Source organism: Pyrus communis, chromosome 8 (assembly GCF_041283825.1).
Source record: "Pyrus communis isolate YQ-2024b chromosome 8, ASM4128382v1, whole genome shotgun sequence".
NCBI lineage: Eukaryota > Viridiplantae > Streptophyta > Magnoliopsida > Rosales > Rosaceae > Pyrus > Pyrus communis.
In genome coordinates this window covers 18257786-18274312 of record NC_142572.1, presented here as the reverse complement: position 1 = coordinate 18274312, position 16527 = coordinate 18257786, and the positions used below count along the sequence as shown (strand labels likewise).

The window sequence follows — 16527 nt, the reverse complement described above, 5'->3', positions numbered from 1 at the left end:
CTTTGGATGATATGATGGGTCAATTATTTGCTTTATTGGTTCTAACGGTGGCAGCTGCGGAATCCGCTATTGGGTTAGCCATTTTCGTTATTACTTTCCGAGTCCGCGGGACTATTGCTGTAGAATTTATTAATAGCATTCAAGGTTAAACATGACTCCTAGAGAATTACAAAGAAATTCTCTTCTCCTTTCGTTCTCTTCTTTCTTTTTTTGGTTGGCAGGGTCAGGACCTTTCTCGCTGGGCGAGCGCATCCGATTCAAAAGTCCTTCCCGTTCAGTTTCTGCAAGGATAGAGATAAGCTTTCATAATGAGATTTACTTCCACGAATATGCATGCCAGAAAGATGCTATTTGCTGCTATTCCATCTATTTGTGCATTAAGTTCGAAGAATATTTCAATCTATAATGAAGAAATGATAGTAGCTCTTTGTTTTATAGGCTTTATCATATTGAGTCGTAAGAGTTTAGGTAATACTTTCAAAATGACTCTCGACGGTAGAATCCAGGCTATTCAGGAAGAATCGCAGCAATTCCCCAACCCTAACGAAGTAGTACCTCCGGAATCCAATGAACAACAACGATTACTTAGGATCAGTTTGCGAATTTGTGGCACCGTAGTAGAATCATTACCAATTGCACGCTGTGCGCCTAAGTGCGAAAAGACAGTGCAAGCTTTGTTATGCCGAAACCTAAATGTTAAGCCAGCAACACTTCCAAATGCCATTTCTTCCCGTCGCATCCGTCTTCAGGACGATCTAGTCACAGGGTTTCACTTCTCAGTGAGCGAAAGATTTGTCCCTGGGTGTACGTTGAAAGCTTCTATAGTAGAACTTATTCGAGAGGGCTTGGTGGTCTTAAGAATGGTTCTGGTGGGGGGTTCCCTTAGGAATAAAGAAGACAAATAGAATCAAATTCATGTTCATGCTAACAGAAGAGCGGATCCAATACCAAAAAAACGACTTCCTTCTCAGGAAGTGCATAAAGTACTTTAGGAATCTTTTGATATCATGCCCCTTTTCTATCATTGGAAGACCTTTATCGCCCTTGGCGTCACTCTATTGTTCAAAAATGGCTCGTCTCGCCGTGGCCTTCTCTGCGGGTTCGGTCAATGTGAGGAGGAACCCCCAAAAAAGGCAACGAGACCGTAGGAAGAGAGCAGTTGCTGGGGGAGGTAATAGATACGTGTTCTTTGGCGCCTTTGCTTTCCAGCTTATTAATGATGTTAAAGCTATTAGCGTGGAATGTGAGAGTGAGTCCCTTGTTAATGACTTAAAAAGAATTCATGCCTTTGATGTTTTGGTTCTTTCTGAACCTAGAATTAGTGTATCCAAAGCTTTGGACGTTGTCAAGACTTTGGGCTTTTCTGGTAGCTTCATAGTTGATGCAGTGGGTTTTTCTGGGGGTTTTTGGATTCCCTGGAACCCAGATGTGGTTGATTTATGCATTGTTGATCACACCAATCAATCGATTTCTGCTTTGGTCTCAAGCACCTCCCATAGGAAGTCGATCGTTACTGCCATCTGTGCAAGTCCTGCTTATTATGCTGTGAGGGAAGATCTTTGGCATCACCTTGATGATTTTCATGCTCATTGTGAGTATCCTTGGATGTTGGCAGGTTATGAAATAAATTAGGTAGTGTCTGATAGTGATAAAACGGGAGGCAGAGCTGTTCTTGGTGGAGACTCCGTAAGGGGTGAAAATGCCAGGAGAGCGTCTCTAAAAGGGTATCCCTCTGGAATTTCAATTGGAGAAAGGGGGCTTTGGGGCATTCTCTCCACCAACAGGAACCCTATCATCAACCAATAGGCGCAAGAAAAGCCGAGGAGCGAAGCAGCAACTGGAAAGCGGATTCCTATTATTATGGAATAACTTTTGATTCCTATCCTGGATTTGGAATCATCGTAAGGAGACGGATGGGGGCTATGTTGGGACGAGATTGAACGTATCAATATACATTTCCTTTCCGTCAACTAAAGTATGTTCCTTTCCCCCGTAAAAATGAAATGGCAATAACGGCAAGACCCCTTAAAGGCAATAACTCGTTTCGTCGATCAATAAATTCAACAAACACTGGGGTGCAGCGCAGGGCTTCCACTCAAAGAGGAAGCCCCAGCGGAACGGTCAACTAAGAGTGAACAATTAGAATTGACTAAAGAAGATAGAGGTAGCTTGCTTACTTAGTGCTTGCGCTAAGGATCGAAGAGCTTAGTGTGAAACGCTAAGGAAGAAAGAAATTTTGTATCACTTCTTTTCTATACTGATTTAAATTTCGTTGCTGTGTCAGAAGAGAAGAAGGATAGCTATACTGATTCGGTATACTCTAAAGACACCCTCGGTACCACTATTGAAGATCCCACTTAAATTCAATCTCAGTGAATTTCCATTTACTGATCCTATCTTTCGCAGAATCGACCCCCCGCTTTTTCTGTACATGAATATGTGGAGCTCAGCATGTCTGGAAGCACGGGAGAACGTTCTTTTGCTGATATTATTACCTGTATTCGATACGGGGTCATTCATAACAAACCTATACCTTCCCTATTTACTTTACTCGACGAATTAAGGGGTTTGGTTATTCGTCAGCACGGGTTTAGCTTCCTCTTCCTCTTGGATTGCGTCAACCGCTCAAGTGAAGCCAAAAGGGGAGGATTTCCGAAAGGCTCCGATCCAGTGAAAATCCGTTTAAGCTAAAAGCACCGGTTTTCTCCCGGCCAGTCAACAGCCAGTCCACAAGAGAACCCCGAAACGGTAGAAAACCCCCCTTCTACCTTTCTTTCTTTTAGAACCTTTCTCGCCTGCCGTTAAATGAAAGTTTATTTGAGTTCCCAATGGCTGGTGAAAGTTAAATAGGAGACCTCAAGTTGCCATACTTAACTAGAACCGAAGGAAGATCTCTCACACCGGCAATGGAAACTAGATGTCAACGAGCGGCACATAATTGAAATTGGACAACCTCACCCCCCAGTGAATGTAGTCGGATGGACAGATCGACTGTCGCATGATCGAGTGTGAGCGCATGATCGACTGTTAAGGTAGGACCTTCAACAAAGAGAGTTGATCAACAAATTCAGACTATTTTCTGTCAATTCGGCTGTCCTCTCATTTCTATTATAAAATAAAATGTCTTGAATCATTCGATATAAGGGCTTCACTTCGAAGAGGCATAGGAGCAATATCCCGAAACTGAAGATGGGACTGAAAGCTGCCATACGAGATTAGAGAATAGAAAGTAAGGAACTGTCTGAAAGTTTGTACCTTCAAAGCCAACTTCGTCTCTGAACTCAAGCCTTCCCTTTGACCCGTGTATCCTATCTGTAACCGAACCCGCGGGAAAGCCTACTGAAGAAGGAAAAGCAACCATATCTCCTTGGCAAACAAGACGGAACCGAAGCTATGTGCATAGTCTTACCCCTGCCCAATCTACTCAAAGGATTAGAGATCATGAACGAGAAAATATCAATGAAAGCCCGGAACTTACCCACGGGCTGACCTACGATCACCTATTCTTTTTTGAGTTTTTTCATGCAATGGGACTTTCGAGCAGAGACCATTGACTGGAGCAGATGAGAAAGCAGAAGAATCCAAGCCGATTTACACCAGGGGGTAAGGGGCAGGAAGGAGGCTGGAACCCTCTTCCATTTCTCGCTCATCCGCTCGCAGCTAAAAAGCTATCCTTTGCTTTGATCCATTACCGGTTCCGCAGGCTCAAGCTTACTTCATTTTCCATCTCTCTATTTTTCTTTCTATTCTCTCGCCCAGCTAACCAGCAAGCTCTAACCCGCCCATCTATCTTTTGATTAACCATCCTCTCCTCTACTTATTCTCCCTTAATCTTCTTCCGAACTCTCTTTCTCTTTCCAGAGATGGAGGATCTGAGAAACCAATGAGGGAACGGGAGGAAGAACAACACGGGTTTCACTGACTCACGCCCCCGATGAATGAAGGGACTCATATTCCTTTCTATCTGGTACTTATATGCATAGCTTTCTCAGTAACTGCCCGGCAATCCGTATTTAGGGATTGGATGGAAGTGGCATCTCCCTTTCGACCGCGGTGGGGGGTTGTGATTGGCTGGAACTTGAACAGAGCTTGGGCCATGAGGACCATATGGAGGGCGTGGGCCAAGAAAACCCTGTGGGCCACGAGGAGCATGAGGCCCATAAGGCACATTAGGCACATGCAGCTGAACATGTTGGTTATGAGGCCTCTGTGCCCCATGAAGCACATTACCCTGAATTGGTGACTCACTGCTTGGTGGAGGAGCATCATCACATTGTTCACCTTCATCCTCATCAGCATTGGCATTCACTTTTTTCCCCTTGTTTTTCTTCTTATTACCCCCGTTGCCACCACCACCGCCAGCTTTAGCCGGTGCACCGCCACCTTCATTGGGTTTGACCATATTACCACCGTCCACCTTCTTACTAGTGCTACCACCTTCGTTATTGTTCTTCTTAGCAGAGTCCTGAACTTGAACAACTTCAACTTTAACCGTCTCTTTCTCATTATCACCACCAGCAGCACCGCCACCGTGGTTGCTTTCCTCGGAGCTTTCAGCCTCGCTTTGCTGCTTCTCTTTGCCTTTGTTTTTCTTTTTGTCTTTTGAATTGTTATTGTTATTAGCTTTCTGATCAGGCCACAGCTCTGCATGCTTCCCTGTCTTGGTTAATTTCTTGATCAAAATCTCTGGCTCCACATTCCCATGTACTGTCACTTTTTGCAGCCTTCACAGTGGATAGAGACCTTCAAAACCTATGTCTGTAAAACAGAGAAGAAGATGTTATAAACATGTGAAAGTTGTAATCTTTTGTGATTGGTGTTCATAAAAACCATGTTTTAAAGTTTTAATTACCTTGTATTTGAGAAGAGGTTCAGAACTCTCTTCAATTTCTTTTGGTTCTGGTTTGGCTTCAGGCTTAGCCTCAGTTGTTGCCATTGACAGAAGTAGAGAGCGAGCCTCAAATTAATCCCCTGCCTAGCCTACTAATTTCTCCAAAATTAAAACCCTAAATAAAAAATTAATGCCCATATCCCCAATTTGTAAATCCCTAATTCAAAAGCCCGATGTAACTCCCTAATTCGTTTTATAAATAAGAAATTGCTTACCTTAATGGCTTGAACGCCGGACATAGAGCAGAGAGGATTGTGTTCGACGGCACGGCACGGTACGGTGCGCCACGGTTCGTATGGAACAGCTCGTCGGAATTCGAAGACCCAGACCCTAGCAGCTTTTAACACTTGAAATTGATTTGTTGGTTTCAAACTTCGATTGTGTGGGAATTCTCTTCGTTGATAAGAGGGTTTAAGGTTTTATGCGATTTCTTTGTTTGAGGTTTAGAATTTTTTTTTGCGAATTGTAAGCGACAGAGATGAATTTCACCTTTTTTTTTTGTGAAAGGTGAGTGAAAAAGGAAAAGAAGTCAAAAGAAATAAAAAAAGAAAGAAAGAAAGAGGAAGAGAAAAAGAAAGAGTGATGAAGAAGGGGCCGGTTGTAGAATATAACCAGAATGGAAGGTTTAAAAGAAAGATAGATAAATTACATTTTACCTGTCAAGTTTGAAGTCGATTTAATTTTTTACATATTTTTAAAACATTTCAATTTCATACATTTTCTTATCATTTTATTTTAATTTTATACATTTGTTAAAAAATCAATTAAGTAAATCATAAAGTGATGACGTGGTAAATATGAGATTCCCATTTATGCTAACGTGACTACCAAATTTGTGCCATATAATGAAAAAAAAAAAAAACTTTTATGCATTTAAAATATAATAATATTTACTCTATTTAAATTATTAAAAAAACAAAAAAAAAACAAACAAACCTAGAAAACGCTGAACCCATCTTCTCCCTCCCCTCCCGACCCCCTCACCTTCACCGAGCCCAAACCCCTCCACCTCCGATGCTCTTCACTGCCACCATGTCCAACCCTCCCTCCCCTCCCTTCTCCTCAACTCCCACCTCGACGCCATCCTCGCCGAGCCCGACAATTGCTTTTTCTGGGTTCGTGTTCTGTAACCTCACCCATCCTCGTCTATCTTTAACCTCACCCATCCTCGTTAGAAATCAAACAACCAAACTCACTTTTCTCCCAACTAACCTAAAACCCTCACCTTCGCCCTGCTAGCTACCACAATCAGTGCTCTCACAAATTAGTGAAATCACAACCACCATACGTTGATTGAAAAATTCCATGCTTTCTGAAGCAAATAAAACTTGGGTTGAAGGGAGAAAACCCCAAAAAAATCCCAATTCAACGAAATGGTTGTCCTGGAGATGAAATCTCAAATCCCCATTTTTCTTAGTTCAAAGCTTCAGCTTTCTCTTTAGAATTAGAAATGAATAAAAGTAAAAGATTAATTTGTGGAAATTAAGAGGCTTGGGTTGTGGCCCTGTGGGTTTGCAATGATACACAACTATTGGCTAAAGAATGGATTATTGGTTGTTACAATGTTGGTGGTTGGAGAAAAAAAATAGAGGAATGTGGGGTGGGGCGGGGTTACCTCTCTGTCTTCGACACCCACATTGTGGTCATGGTAGGGAAGAAGTTCAATGTTGGCGAGGTAGCAGGGAGGAAGAACCGCAGCAAAGTCGTTGACTTCGGGGCTTCGTGGGGCTTTAATGTGTTGTTGAACTCGGGGATTGCTAAAGCTCAAGGCTTCGTGGTGGCTGCAGTGTGTTGTCGAGGCTTCGGGGATTGCTGAAGCTCGAGATTTATTGTCAACTATCTCTCTTGCAGATTTATTGTCACAATATAACTACATAGTCTCCTTTAGTTCAAAATCAAGACATCTCAAAAGTTTACGTAACTAAAGAAGTTCACATATTCCATATTCCATGTGCCATACCTCTATACTTAGCTCCCATACGATCTTGACACCACTTTCTGCTTCTTACTACACCATATAACCAAATTACCTCTAACAATCGTAAAATACCTAGATGTAGAGAGTAACATTGTTAGCCCAATCTGCATCTGTAAGCCTCTAAACTTTTAGATGTTCATGTTTTTTCATAAAGTATTCCTGTACTGGGTGTAGATATGCCAAAATTTGCATTACCGGAGCTATGTGATATTCATTGGGCGAGTGCATACTTCAGAGTGTGAGAGAGAAAACGAATTAACAACAAAACAAGTTCCGGTTTGAGAATTCATACTTCAGAGTGTGAAAGAGCAAACACTGCGATACGACACCGTTGCGTTGTGAACCTCTGCTTCGCTTTTGCATTTGGTACAAGAAGAAGATGCTCAGAAAATGTGGCGGGAAATCGGAGACAGGGAAGCGGGCAACCTCCGCCCAAATTTGTTCTCGAATCGAATCAAGTCGACCTGGATCCAAACTCTCCAACTCTCCAATCACAAAGACATCATCTCCCCTCACCGAGGCTTCGTCAACTCTCTCCAGCTCGATTTGACGGAAGGCCGGTACCTGTTATCCGGCGCCTCCGAAGCTTCCACCGCCGTGTTCGATGTCCAGCGCGGGACCGATTATGGAGGCGGAGCTATCACGAGGCACAAGTGCCTCTTTGCGGTGGATAAGCAGCACGAGCGCGGGCATAAGTACGCGGTGTCCTCCGCCGTGTGGTATCCCATCAACACCGGACTGTTTGTGACGGGTTCGTACGATCATCACATCAATGTTTGGGACACGAATACGACTCAGGTAGTGATGGACTTCAAGATGTCCGGAAAGGTGTACCGGACTGCAATGTCGCCGTTGGCAACTTCTGACATGCTCATTGCTGCCGGAACCGAAGATGTTCAAGTCCGCCTCTGTGATATTGCCTCTGGGGCTTTTGCTCACATCTTGTCTGGCCACCGCGGTATGTCCCAAAATTCACAGAATTCGACGTTTGATGCACACCTGATACATAGAAAGTTAGAAAACTTAAGCTTCTTATCATGGTTATGTGAACACATGAAACATTTTGGATGACAATATCGAGGATATAAGCAGGGATTGTTCTTCAAATTTGGCGTGGACAATTACGAATGTTTCGAAAATTCGCTTCTTTAAACAATCCGGCCTAGTCGGTTTTCTCAGCGTTTTGTAATTTGAAGCATTTGGATTTTCTGGTTGAACCCTGTAACTGTGGACAACTGGAAATTTACAATACACCGTGTTGGCGGAATTCATGCTTAGAACTTAGTATCGTAAAAGCTAGGTTTCTGCTATTGGTAGATTCATATTCTTCCTTTGGGTTCTCTAGTTTTTGTTTACAAAAGTACGAGTGTTTTTAGTCTTGTTTCTTGGGCTTAAGTTTAAAATATAACGTGGAATAAAGTTTCGTGCGTCTAGAAGGTCCTAAGTGCTGGTATATTTCATGATGGCAGATGGTGTGATGACTATGGAATGGTCTACTTCTAGCCAGTGGGTTTTGCTTACAGGTGGATGTGAAGGGATGGTACTAGTTTAACCTAGAGAGGGGTGAATAGGTTCCAACTTAAAAATCCAATTCAATTTTCAATTTAATTTTCAGTTCTCAAATTAAATTCATATTCACATCACATATCAAACTATCATACTCATATGCAATTAAAACGATAAGTAAAAAATGCACAAGGATGTAGGATTTAACGAGGCAAAACCCACCATTGGGAAAATCCTCGGGCTCCCAAGCCAGGACAAACACTAAGAGAAATAAGTACAGAAAGACTTACAAAACTCATCAACTAGACACGCATACTAGTAGGCAGTTTTGTCTCCGCGCTTTGCTACTCGATCTCTCTTCAGTCTTCGAGTGGAAGTGACATGACACTAACGCAGTCGTCAATCACTGTCTCCTCGAACTTTGCAAGATACTAAATCGATCATGCAAAATGTATGTAATGAAATGATTTTTGGAAATCAACCAATTATGAAAATCACAAGGCACATTTTCATAATTGATTTCAATTGAAGCGCATGAAAAATCAGTGAACAAAAACTAATATTTTCTTTGAAAAACACTTGGCAATAAATTGATTTTTCTGAAACGAAAAATAACTCTCATTGCACTTAGGGCTGCTAACAAACGTTTGCTTTCAAATGATATATCATGTGTTAAAAGCAAACTAAAAAACACTCTGATTCATCAAGATGAAAATATAAACCGACTTAACCCAAGAGCATGCGGCACATGAATTTTCTATCTGTTTAATGCATTGCTGCTAGTGTTTATATCATACGGAAACAACCTAAATGCATATGCAGCAGCAGTAGGAAAAACCCTAAACTGATCTAATGCATGCGGCAAACAAAACCTAAAAACATATTCACTTGGTGCTGATGCTCTGTTAACCAGTCTGTGTCATGCGGCAGCCTAACAACCAGGTAACTAGGACTTCTATTTATATGTGCAGCAGCTAGACTCTCTTATCCCTATCATATACGCCTGAGCCACAAGCCTAATAAGACCTAATCACTTACCAGTTAAGATATAATGAGATAACTAGGTGAAGGGATATATATGCAAAACCCGAGACATTAACATCAAGTTAAATTCTTAAAAGTAAAACAAGGTTATGCGGCAAGACTAGGATCCCAAAGGTATATATGCATATATATGCTAGGGTTTTAAGCTGACTTAAAATTATGGGCTTAAACTAAAGCATAGTTAAACTAAATGGCCCATTGAATGCAAATTTAGACTATATGAATATGCATGCCAAATTTACCTGAGTGGATGTCTCTGAAAACGTTTATCATTTTGTGATCGAGAGCATGTGAGAAAAACTTAGACTAAAATAATTACAAATGAAAACAAGCACTAGTCGAAGATTACAGACTCATGCGTTTTGTTTAGGAATAGCCAATTTTATCCTAACAGGATGTGATGGTGCAATACATTTTTGGGACATTAGACAGGCCGGATGTTTTCATGTTTTGGACCAATCTTAGTCTCAGCTTGCGAGGCGACCACCAATCCTGGAACGCTCTGCCACAATTAAAGTTTTCTTCTTTTCTTGGCTGAGCCAAAAAAGTTTGTATTCAAATTACTTATCGCGCACTTATTTTGTTCAGTTTTTATGAATATTATTTGCTTCGCTGTTAGTTAGCCTGTTTCACCAGCATTTCTGAAATGGTTTTATATACGTTTTTGGGAAATGTTGTTTCCTCTTTTTTAACCTATAAAAATCATTGGTACGGAAAAAAGTTTTTATGCTTTCTTTCACTCCTATCATGTTATTCTTCTCCGTTTTATTCAATACAAAGTTGAACACAGCTAAATTTGTTGGTGTCACGTGGATCTGTGACTTTTTTTTTTTTTTTTTTTTTTTTGAACACCAGTTACCATATCATAAAAGGCCTACAGAGAGGCAAACATACATACAATAAACAGGCAGTGACAATGGGTAAACCACAAAGACCCCTCCACCAAGTAGAGGTGTCACCCCTAGCACCACCAAAACAAATTAATGAGGACAAGGTAGTCCGTCATTGTTCAATACAAAGACCAACGAAGATGGGGGCCTAACGACCCAAACGACATCACTCATCTCCGTAAAACCACCCGATGCAATCTTGTGAGCCACGCCATTTGCAGAACGGGGCACCCAAGACCATCGGCAATCAAAGAACTTCCCCCCCAGTTGTTTAACCCGAGCCAGCACCGGGAAAGCCTCCCAACTACCCCTAGACAGCGAACTAGATAAACAATTAATCGCTTCAAGGGAGTCCGACTCAAGAATTACATACCTTACTCCCAACTCGTCACCAAGTTGGCACCCGTACAGCAACGCATAAGCCTCCGCTGCAGCAGCAGAAGGAGCAGATATAGCATACCGCGCTGCAGTCACGAATTTTCTCTCCATGTCCCGCGCAATCAATCCAACAAATCCCATCTTTGAGGCCTTGGACCAACTAGCATCCACATTAATCTTCACAAAAGGAAAGGCCGGAGCACACCACCGCGCCACCTGGGTACCCCTCCTCCCTTCACCCCCTCCCCTAACCCCAACCATTGCCTTAGCACCAAAAAACGAGCTCATAGCCGCAGAAACATCCGCCAAGACTTTTAAAGGGTTAACAGACATCCCTTTGAAAACAAAATCACAACGAGCTTTCCAAATACACCAACAAGTAAAAGCAATATAAGATTGTCTCCACATTGTATCTCCAAAGTTGCATAAAGTCGGAGAGAATACCTTCTGAATCCAGTCCAGCCAAGACGGGAGAGAAAGACGATCCAATTTATACCCCAAAGCCCCACCAAACCAAATTGGCTCAACCTAAGAGCAAGGAAGGAAAATGTGCTCAATGGTTTCATCATGGCAGCAGCAAATAGGACAAGTAGAGTTCAGAGAGGACCGTCGTCGGTACAAGGCTTCCCGAGTAGGAAGACAATTATGCACCGTAAGCCACAAGAAATGTCGCAACTTGGGGGGCACCTCCAGCTTCCAAATCCCCTTCCAAAACGCCTTGGGAACCCCACGAACAGAAGGCCGACGCTTGTCCCTCCTAGCCAGTGATCTACCTTGCAGCCATCTATAACCCGACTTGACCGAATAAGTACCGTTCTTACTCAAATCCCAGATAAGCCTATCATTACGACTTAGATCCCCCAAAGGCGTCTCCTCAATAGCCTGCAAAGCCTCCCCCGATATGAAAGGCTGTAAAAAACTAAGATTCCACCGCCCCGACTCTGGACAAATAAGCGCACTGACCCTTAAACTGGGAGTAACCGCAACCTGGCCAACCGGCACCGGATGTCCAAGGGGCAAGGATGGAAGCCACCTATCCTGCCACACCCTCACCTCCTGACCGCCCAAAATCTGCCAATGGGAACCCTCCTTAATCACGTCCCTGCCACAGATGAGGCTGCTCCATGCCCAAGAAGCCCGACCACCTTTCTTCGCATCCCATATCGAGCAATGGGGAAAATACCGGGCTTTCATCACCCTAGCCCACAGCGAGTCCGGTTCCGTGATTAAACGCCAACATTGTTTAGCAAGCAGAGCATCATTAAATTCCATAAAGTTTCTGAAGCCTAAACCACCCAAGTCTTTTGGCAAACCCAAAACCTCATTTGAGACCCAATGAATCTTCTGGGCTTCCTCCTTGCAACCCCACCAAAATCCAGCCACTAACGCATCCAATTCCTGACAAACGACGGCGGGGAATTTGAAAATGCACATTGGGTACGCCGGAATAGCTTGGATAACAGCCTTAATTAAAACCTCTTTACCGGCACGGGATAAAGTACTTTGTTTCCACCCTTGAAGCTTTTCCATTACTCTTCCTTTCACATAAGCAAGACCACGCTTTTTCGACCGGCCCCAAATAGCAGGGACCCCCAAATAAGTCCCCGGATTGCTAACCACCGTCATACCAAGGGCATTCCCCATCTGATCCGCGTTCACTTTCGGAACATTTGCCCCAAAGAAAACACTGGATTTCTCCAAATTAACCTTCTGCCCAGACACCACACAAAATTTGTCCAGCATATATTTCAAATTCCTGCAGTTTTTCACATCTGCCCGCAGAAACAGAAGGGTATCATCCGCAAAGAAGAGGTGAGAAATTACGGGTCCGGATCCACCCATCTTAACACCCTCCAACCTACCTTGGTCCACCGCACCCTGAATCAGTTTGGAAAGCACTTCCCCCACCAAAATAAATAAATAAGGAGAAAGAGGATCCCCCTGACGGAGTCCCCGCGAGGGAGCAAAAGACTCTCCAGCCTGCCCATTTAGACGAACAGCGAAACTCACAGACGAAATACATCCATTAATTAGTGATCTCCAACTACTGCTGAACCCCATTCTTTCCATTACCGCATCCAAAAAGTCTCATTCAACCCTATCATACGCCTTCTGCATATCCAGTTTAATCCCCATATCAAATCTGTTCCTGACTTTCCTTCCCTTCAGATAATGAAACATCTCATGGGCTATGCCAATGCAATCCTGAATTTGTCTACCTGCCACAAAAGCATTCTGAGATGGAGATATGATTTTAGGCAATAATACCTTCAACCGGTTAGCAAGAATCTTTGACAGTATTTTGTACGAATAGTTACATAGGCTGATAGGCCTGAACTGCGACACAAATTCCGGATTAGGGACTTTGGGAATCAGAACTATATTAGTCTGATTTATCAATCTCGAACCCGCGACGTCCTGAAGCAATTCTCTGACCAGAGCCGAAACATCTTCCTTCACAATCTCCCAGTATGTCTGATAGAAGATCCCCTGGAAACCATCGGGGCCGGGAGCCTTAAGACCTCCCATATTCCCAGCAGCCTCCTTTATCTCCTCCTCCGTAACTGGTGCAGTTAGCGCCTCATTCATTTCTGTCGAGACCGAGGGATTAATGCAGTCTAGCAGCGACCCCCAGTTACGATCCCCTGCCGAGCTAAAAACTGAAGAGAAATGATTATCCACTAAATGGCGCACCTGAGACGGATTTTCCACCCAGTTTCCATTTTCAGCCCTGAGCTTCACAATCTTATCTCTCCTACGCCTCTGAAGGGTTGAAGAGTGAAAAAACTGAGTGTTTGCATCCCCCTCCCTCAACCATTTTACCCTCGATCGCTGGCACCAATAACTCTCCTCTTGGAGTCTTAGCTCATCAATCTGCCGAGATATCTCCCTTATCTCGTCATAGTTTGGACCCCAGTCGCGCTGTAGTGAATCTAACTGGGAAAGAAGATCATGGATCCTGCTACCCCTCCCCTTAAATTTGGTACGATTCCACCTGCTCAAACGATAACGACATTCGTTTAAATATCTCACCCACCTATTCACAGGGCTACCATGATGCCGCCGGTCCCAGCACATTTCCACCAAATTCTTGCACTCTTCCTCCGAGACCCAAAACGCCTCAAACCTGAACATCTTCCTTCCTTTCTGCCCATCAGATATAGAACTAAGAACAATTGGGCAGTGATCCGAGGCTAAAACCGTTTCATGCATAACATGGGAGTTCGGCCAGAGTTGCTGCCACTTTTCATTCGCCATGACCCTGTCTAAACGCTCCTCCACCCAATCCCCTTTTCTCAGCCCTCTCCACGTGAATGTAGGTCCATTGAAACCCAAGTCCATCAACTGAGAGGAAGACAGAAACTCTTCTAAGAATCTTGGTCTGTTGTACAAGACCTCAACTCCTCCAGACTTCTCATAATCCCACAGGAATTCGTTGAAATCCCCGCCACAAATCCAAGGTATATCTGTGGGAGTAAATTGGTTAACCATCCATTCCCAAAACATATTTTTCTCAACTCTATACGACGTTCCGTACACACCCGTAATCCGACTCCATTGCGTTTGCCCTTTAATTCTCATCATAGCATCAATAATATGCTTGGACGAAAAAATAATATTAACCTCCAGATTGTCCTCCCACCATAAACTCAATCCTCCAGCCATTCCAATTGGCGAAACATCAAAACCATGTAAGTAACCCAATCGCCTCCTCACACCTAGAATTCTATGATCTTTCATCTTAGTCTCTGATAAAAAGATCATAACGGGTCTCTTTTTGCAAATAAGCCCATGGAGAGCCCTGACTGTCGTTGCCGACCCTAGCCCACGACAGTTCCAGAATATATAACTCATGGCTGGCCTGCGGCTGTTGAAGGCCAGCCGCCACCACCCCGAGCCAACTTGCCCGCCTTCCTTGTCACCAGCCTTCCTCTAACAATATCCGACTCCCCTTCCATTACTTCATGTCCTCCAAGATTCTCACTTATTTCTTCCTTATCTTCACCCGTCGTATGGACCGCTCGTTCCACCGATAGGTCTCCTTCCTTGCAATTTACACTCCTCCCTGTCTCTGCCACCCTTCCTTGGTAATTCTCTTCCGTATCCGGGCCCTTGAATTTCTTCTGTGGAGCTTGAGTTAGCATCATATCCTGTGCATCCCCACTTCTTTTACTACCCCATAATGGTTCATCATCCTGGGCAGACAGAAAGTTATTGCCCCCCTGGACCTCGCCCGACCTTCCTTCACCCACTGTTTTAATGCTTTCCATTTCAGAGCAGGAAGACGTATCCTCTGCCTCCCCCCGCATTCTTCTACGCCATTTTTTTTGACCTGTGCCACGACTCTTTGATGCTCCCCCTGGCTCCAAGGTTTGATTGCACTCCATTCCTTGAGCCTTCGAAATCCGTAAACTACCTTGATTCTGTGCAGCCGTGATGCCCGGTCCGCGCACCGCCCCGGCCTGCCGGCGTTCCCCCCTGCCCACATACTCCACTCTCTTCAATATCGCCACCTCCCTTACCGGCGGTGCCTTCATCCACTCTCCATACGCCACCTCCCCATCTTCAGACATCTCAACGGAACATTCTGTATTGATATGCCCAATCCGTCCACACCTGTAGCAAAAATCTTGAAGCCGTTCATACCGGAATTCCACCCAGGTTTCCTTATTTGAGTCCCTTCGAATCCAGCATCCCTTAAATAATGGCTTCTCCATATCAACTAAGATTCTGATTCGCACAAATCCACGAGCGTGTCCGGGATCCTCCATGGCTATAAATTTCCCAGCCTCTTTGGTTACACGCTGCACGTTCTCGATAGAGGCTAAGCCCAGCGGAATTCCCCTTATTTGAACCCAAAATGGAACAGCATCCAGCTCCAGCTCCTCCAAAGCGAGCTCCGGAGGCCATTTCACGACAGAGAACACCTTTTTCATCACTGCCCAGGGAACCTGCTCAAGGATTTTTGAGGCTACATTTTCATCTTTGATCGAAATAATAAAGACATTATCCCTTACCCATTTTATTTCCACCTCACCCAATTCTTTCCAAGCCGCTCTGAGAATATTCCTGACTCCCCACTTGTTCAATGGTTTTGGCGTTAGGACTTTCCCAACCAATTTAACTCCCTGCTCCATGGTTGATAAATCCAGTGTTTGGTTCAGTTGAACCACCAGTTCATCCACTCCACTTTTTGCCATCACAAAGGAACAGCGCTGCCCCACTCGCCCAGCCTGAGACGAAGAAGAAAACTTGACTTGCTGGACACAACCTCAGAACACACAGATAAGCCACCCCGAATACCAACTGATTTCTTTCTTCTCCTCCCTGTCACTGAGACTTTCCATCCACTGATCCTGCCCCCTAAAACCCAGATTGACAGAATTTAAAACCCCCCAACCCGATTCAAATTACCACCCCATCACCTCTCGAAGAGAGAGACACTCTAATTAGAGAAAAACCACCCCACCCCATTCCCCTTCGAAGAGATATTTACCTTAATTTGAGAAACCCCACCCCCTTACCATCACCCTAATCCCTTACATCACCCATCCTACTACCTTCCAGTTGACGGATTCCACCACCCCCCCCCCCCAAAACGAACCACAATAGCAGAAACCCCCTAGCTCACAGATCCCACAAACCCAAATTGACAGAGATAAAACCCCCAATCAGATCAACACAACAGCCACTGCAACCCTCGAGGAGTACAACACACCAATTTGAAAAGCCCCAAATCCTTTTCGTCACCCTAGGCCCTGTCACCCCACACCATCCTGCTTCCAGAGCCTCAGATACCCAACACCCCTAGATCTTGACCTGCACAGCACAAAACACAC

General features: G+C 44.1%; 2 protein-coding genes, 1 long non-coding RNA gene and 1 pseudogene across 4 annotated transcripts in view; 1 reads left to right on the top strand and 3 right to left on the bottom strand.

Moving 5' to 3' along the window:
* Positions 1-5669, bottom strand: part of LOC137718614 (uncharacterized) — a 64056-nt gene extending 58387 nt beyond the window's left edge. The window contains exon 1 of the long non-coding RNA XR_015965444.1: positions 5107-5669. This is a non-coding gene — a long non-coding RNA (uncharacterized LOC137718614). The remainder of the gene's footprint in view (positions 1-5106) is intronic.
* On the bottom strand, positions 560-4790 carry LOC148695252 (uncharacterized). Its single transcript, XM_088698986.1, has 2 exons — positions 4768-4790; positions 560-4724 (listed from the first exon to the last, which is right to left on the bottom strand). The coding sequence occupies exons 1-2, from the start codon at positions 4788-4790 to the stop codon at positions 3989-3991; spliced, it is 759 nt and encodes a 252-aa protein (XP_088555112.1). The 3' UTR covers positions 560-3988.
* Positions 5670-6402: 733 nt separating the features above from the next.
* Positions 6403-8247, top strand: LOC137718526 (WD repeat-containing protein ATCSA-1 pseudogene; annotated as a pseudogene). Its single transcript, XR_015965438.1, has one exon. The product of XR_015965438.1 is annotated as a WD repeat-containing protein ATCSA-1 pseudogene (transcript).
* A 6291-nt stretch (positions 8248-14538) lies between these two features.
* On the bottom strand, positions 14539-15888 carry LOC148695251 (uncharacterized). Its single transcript, XM_088698338.1, has one exon. It carries the CDS (start codon positions 15886-15888, stop codon positions 14539-14541), a length of 1350 nt encoding a protein of 449 aa, XP_088554464.1.
* Between the last annotated feature and the right edge of the window lie 639 nt (positions 15889-16527).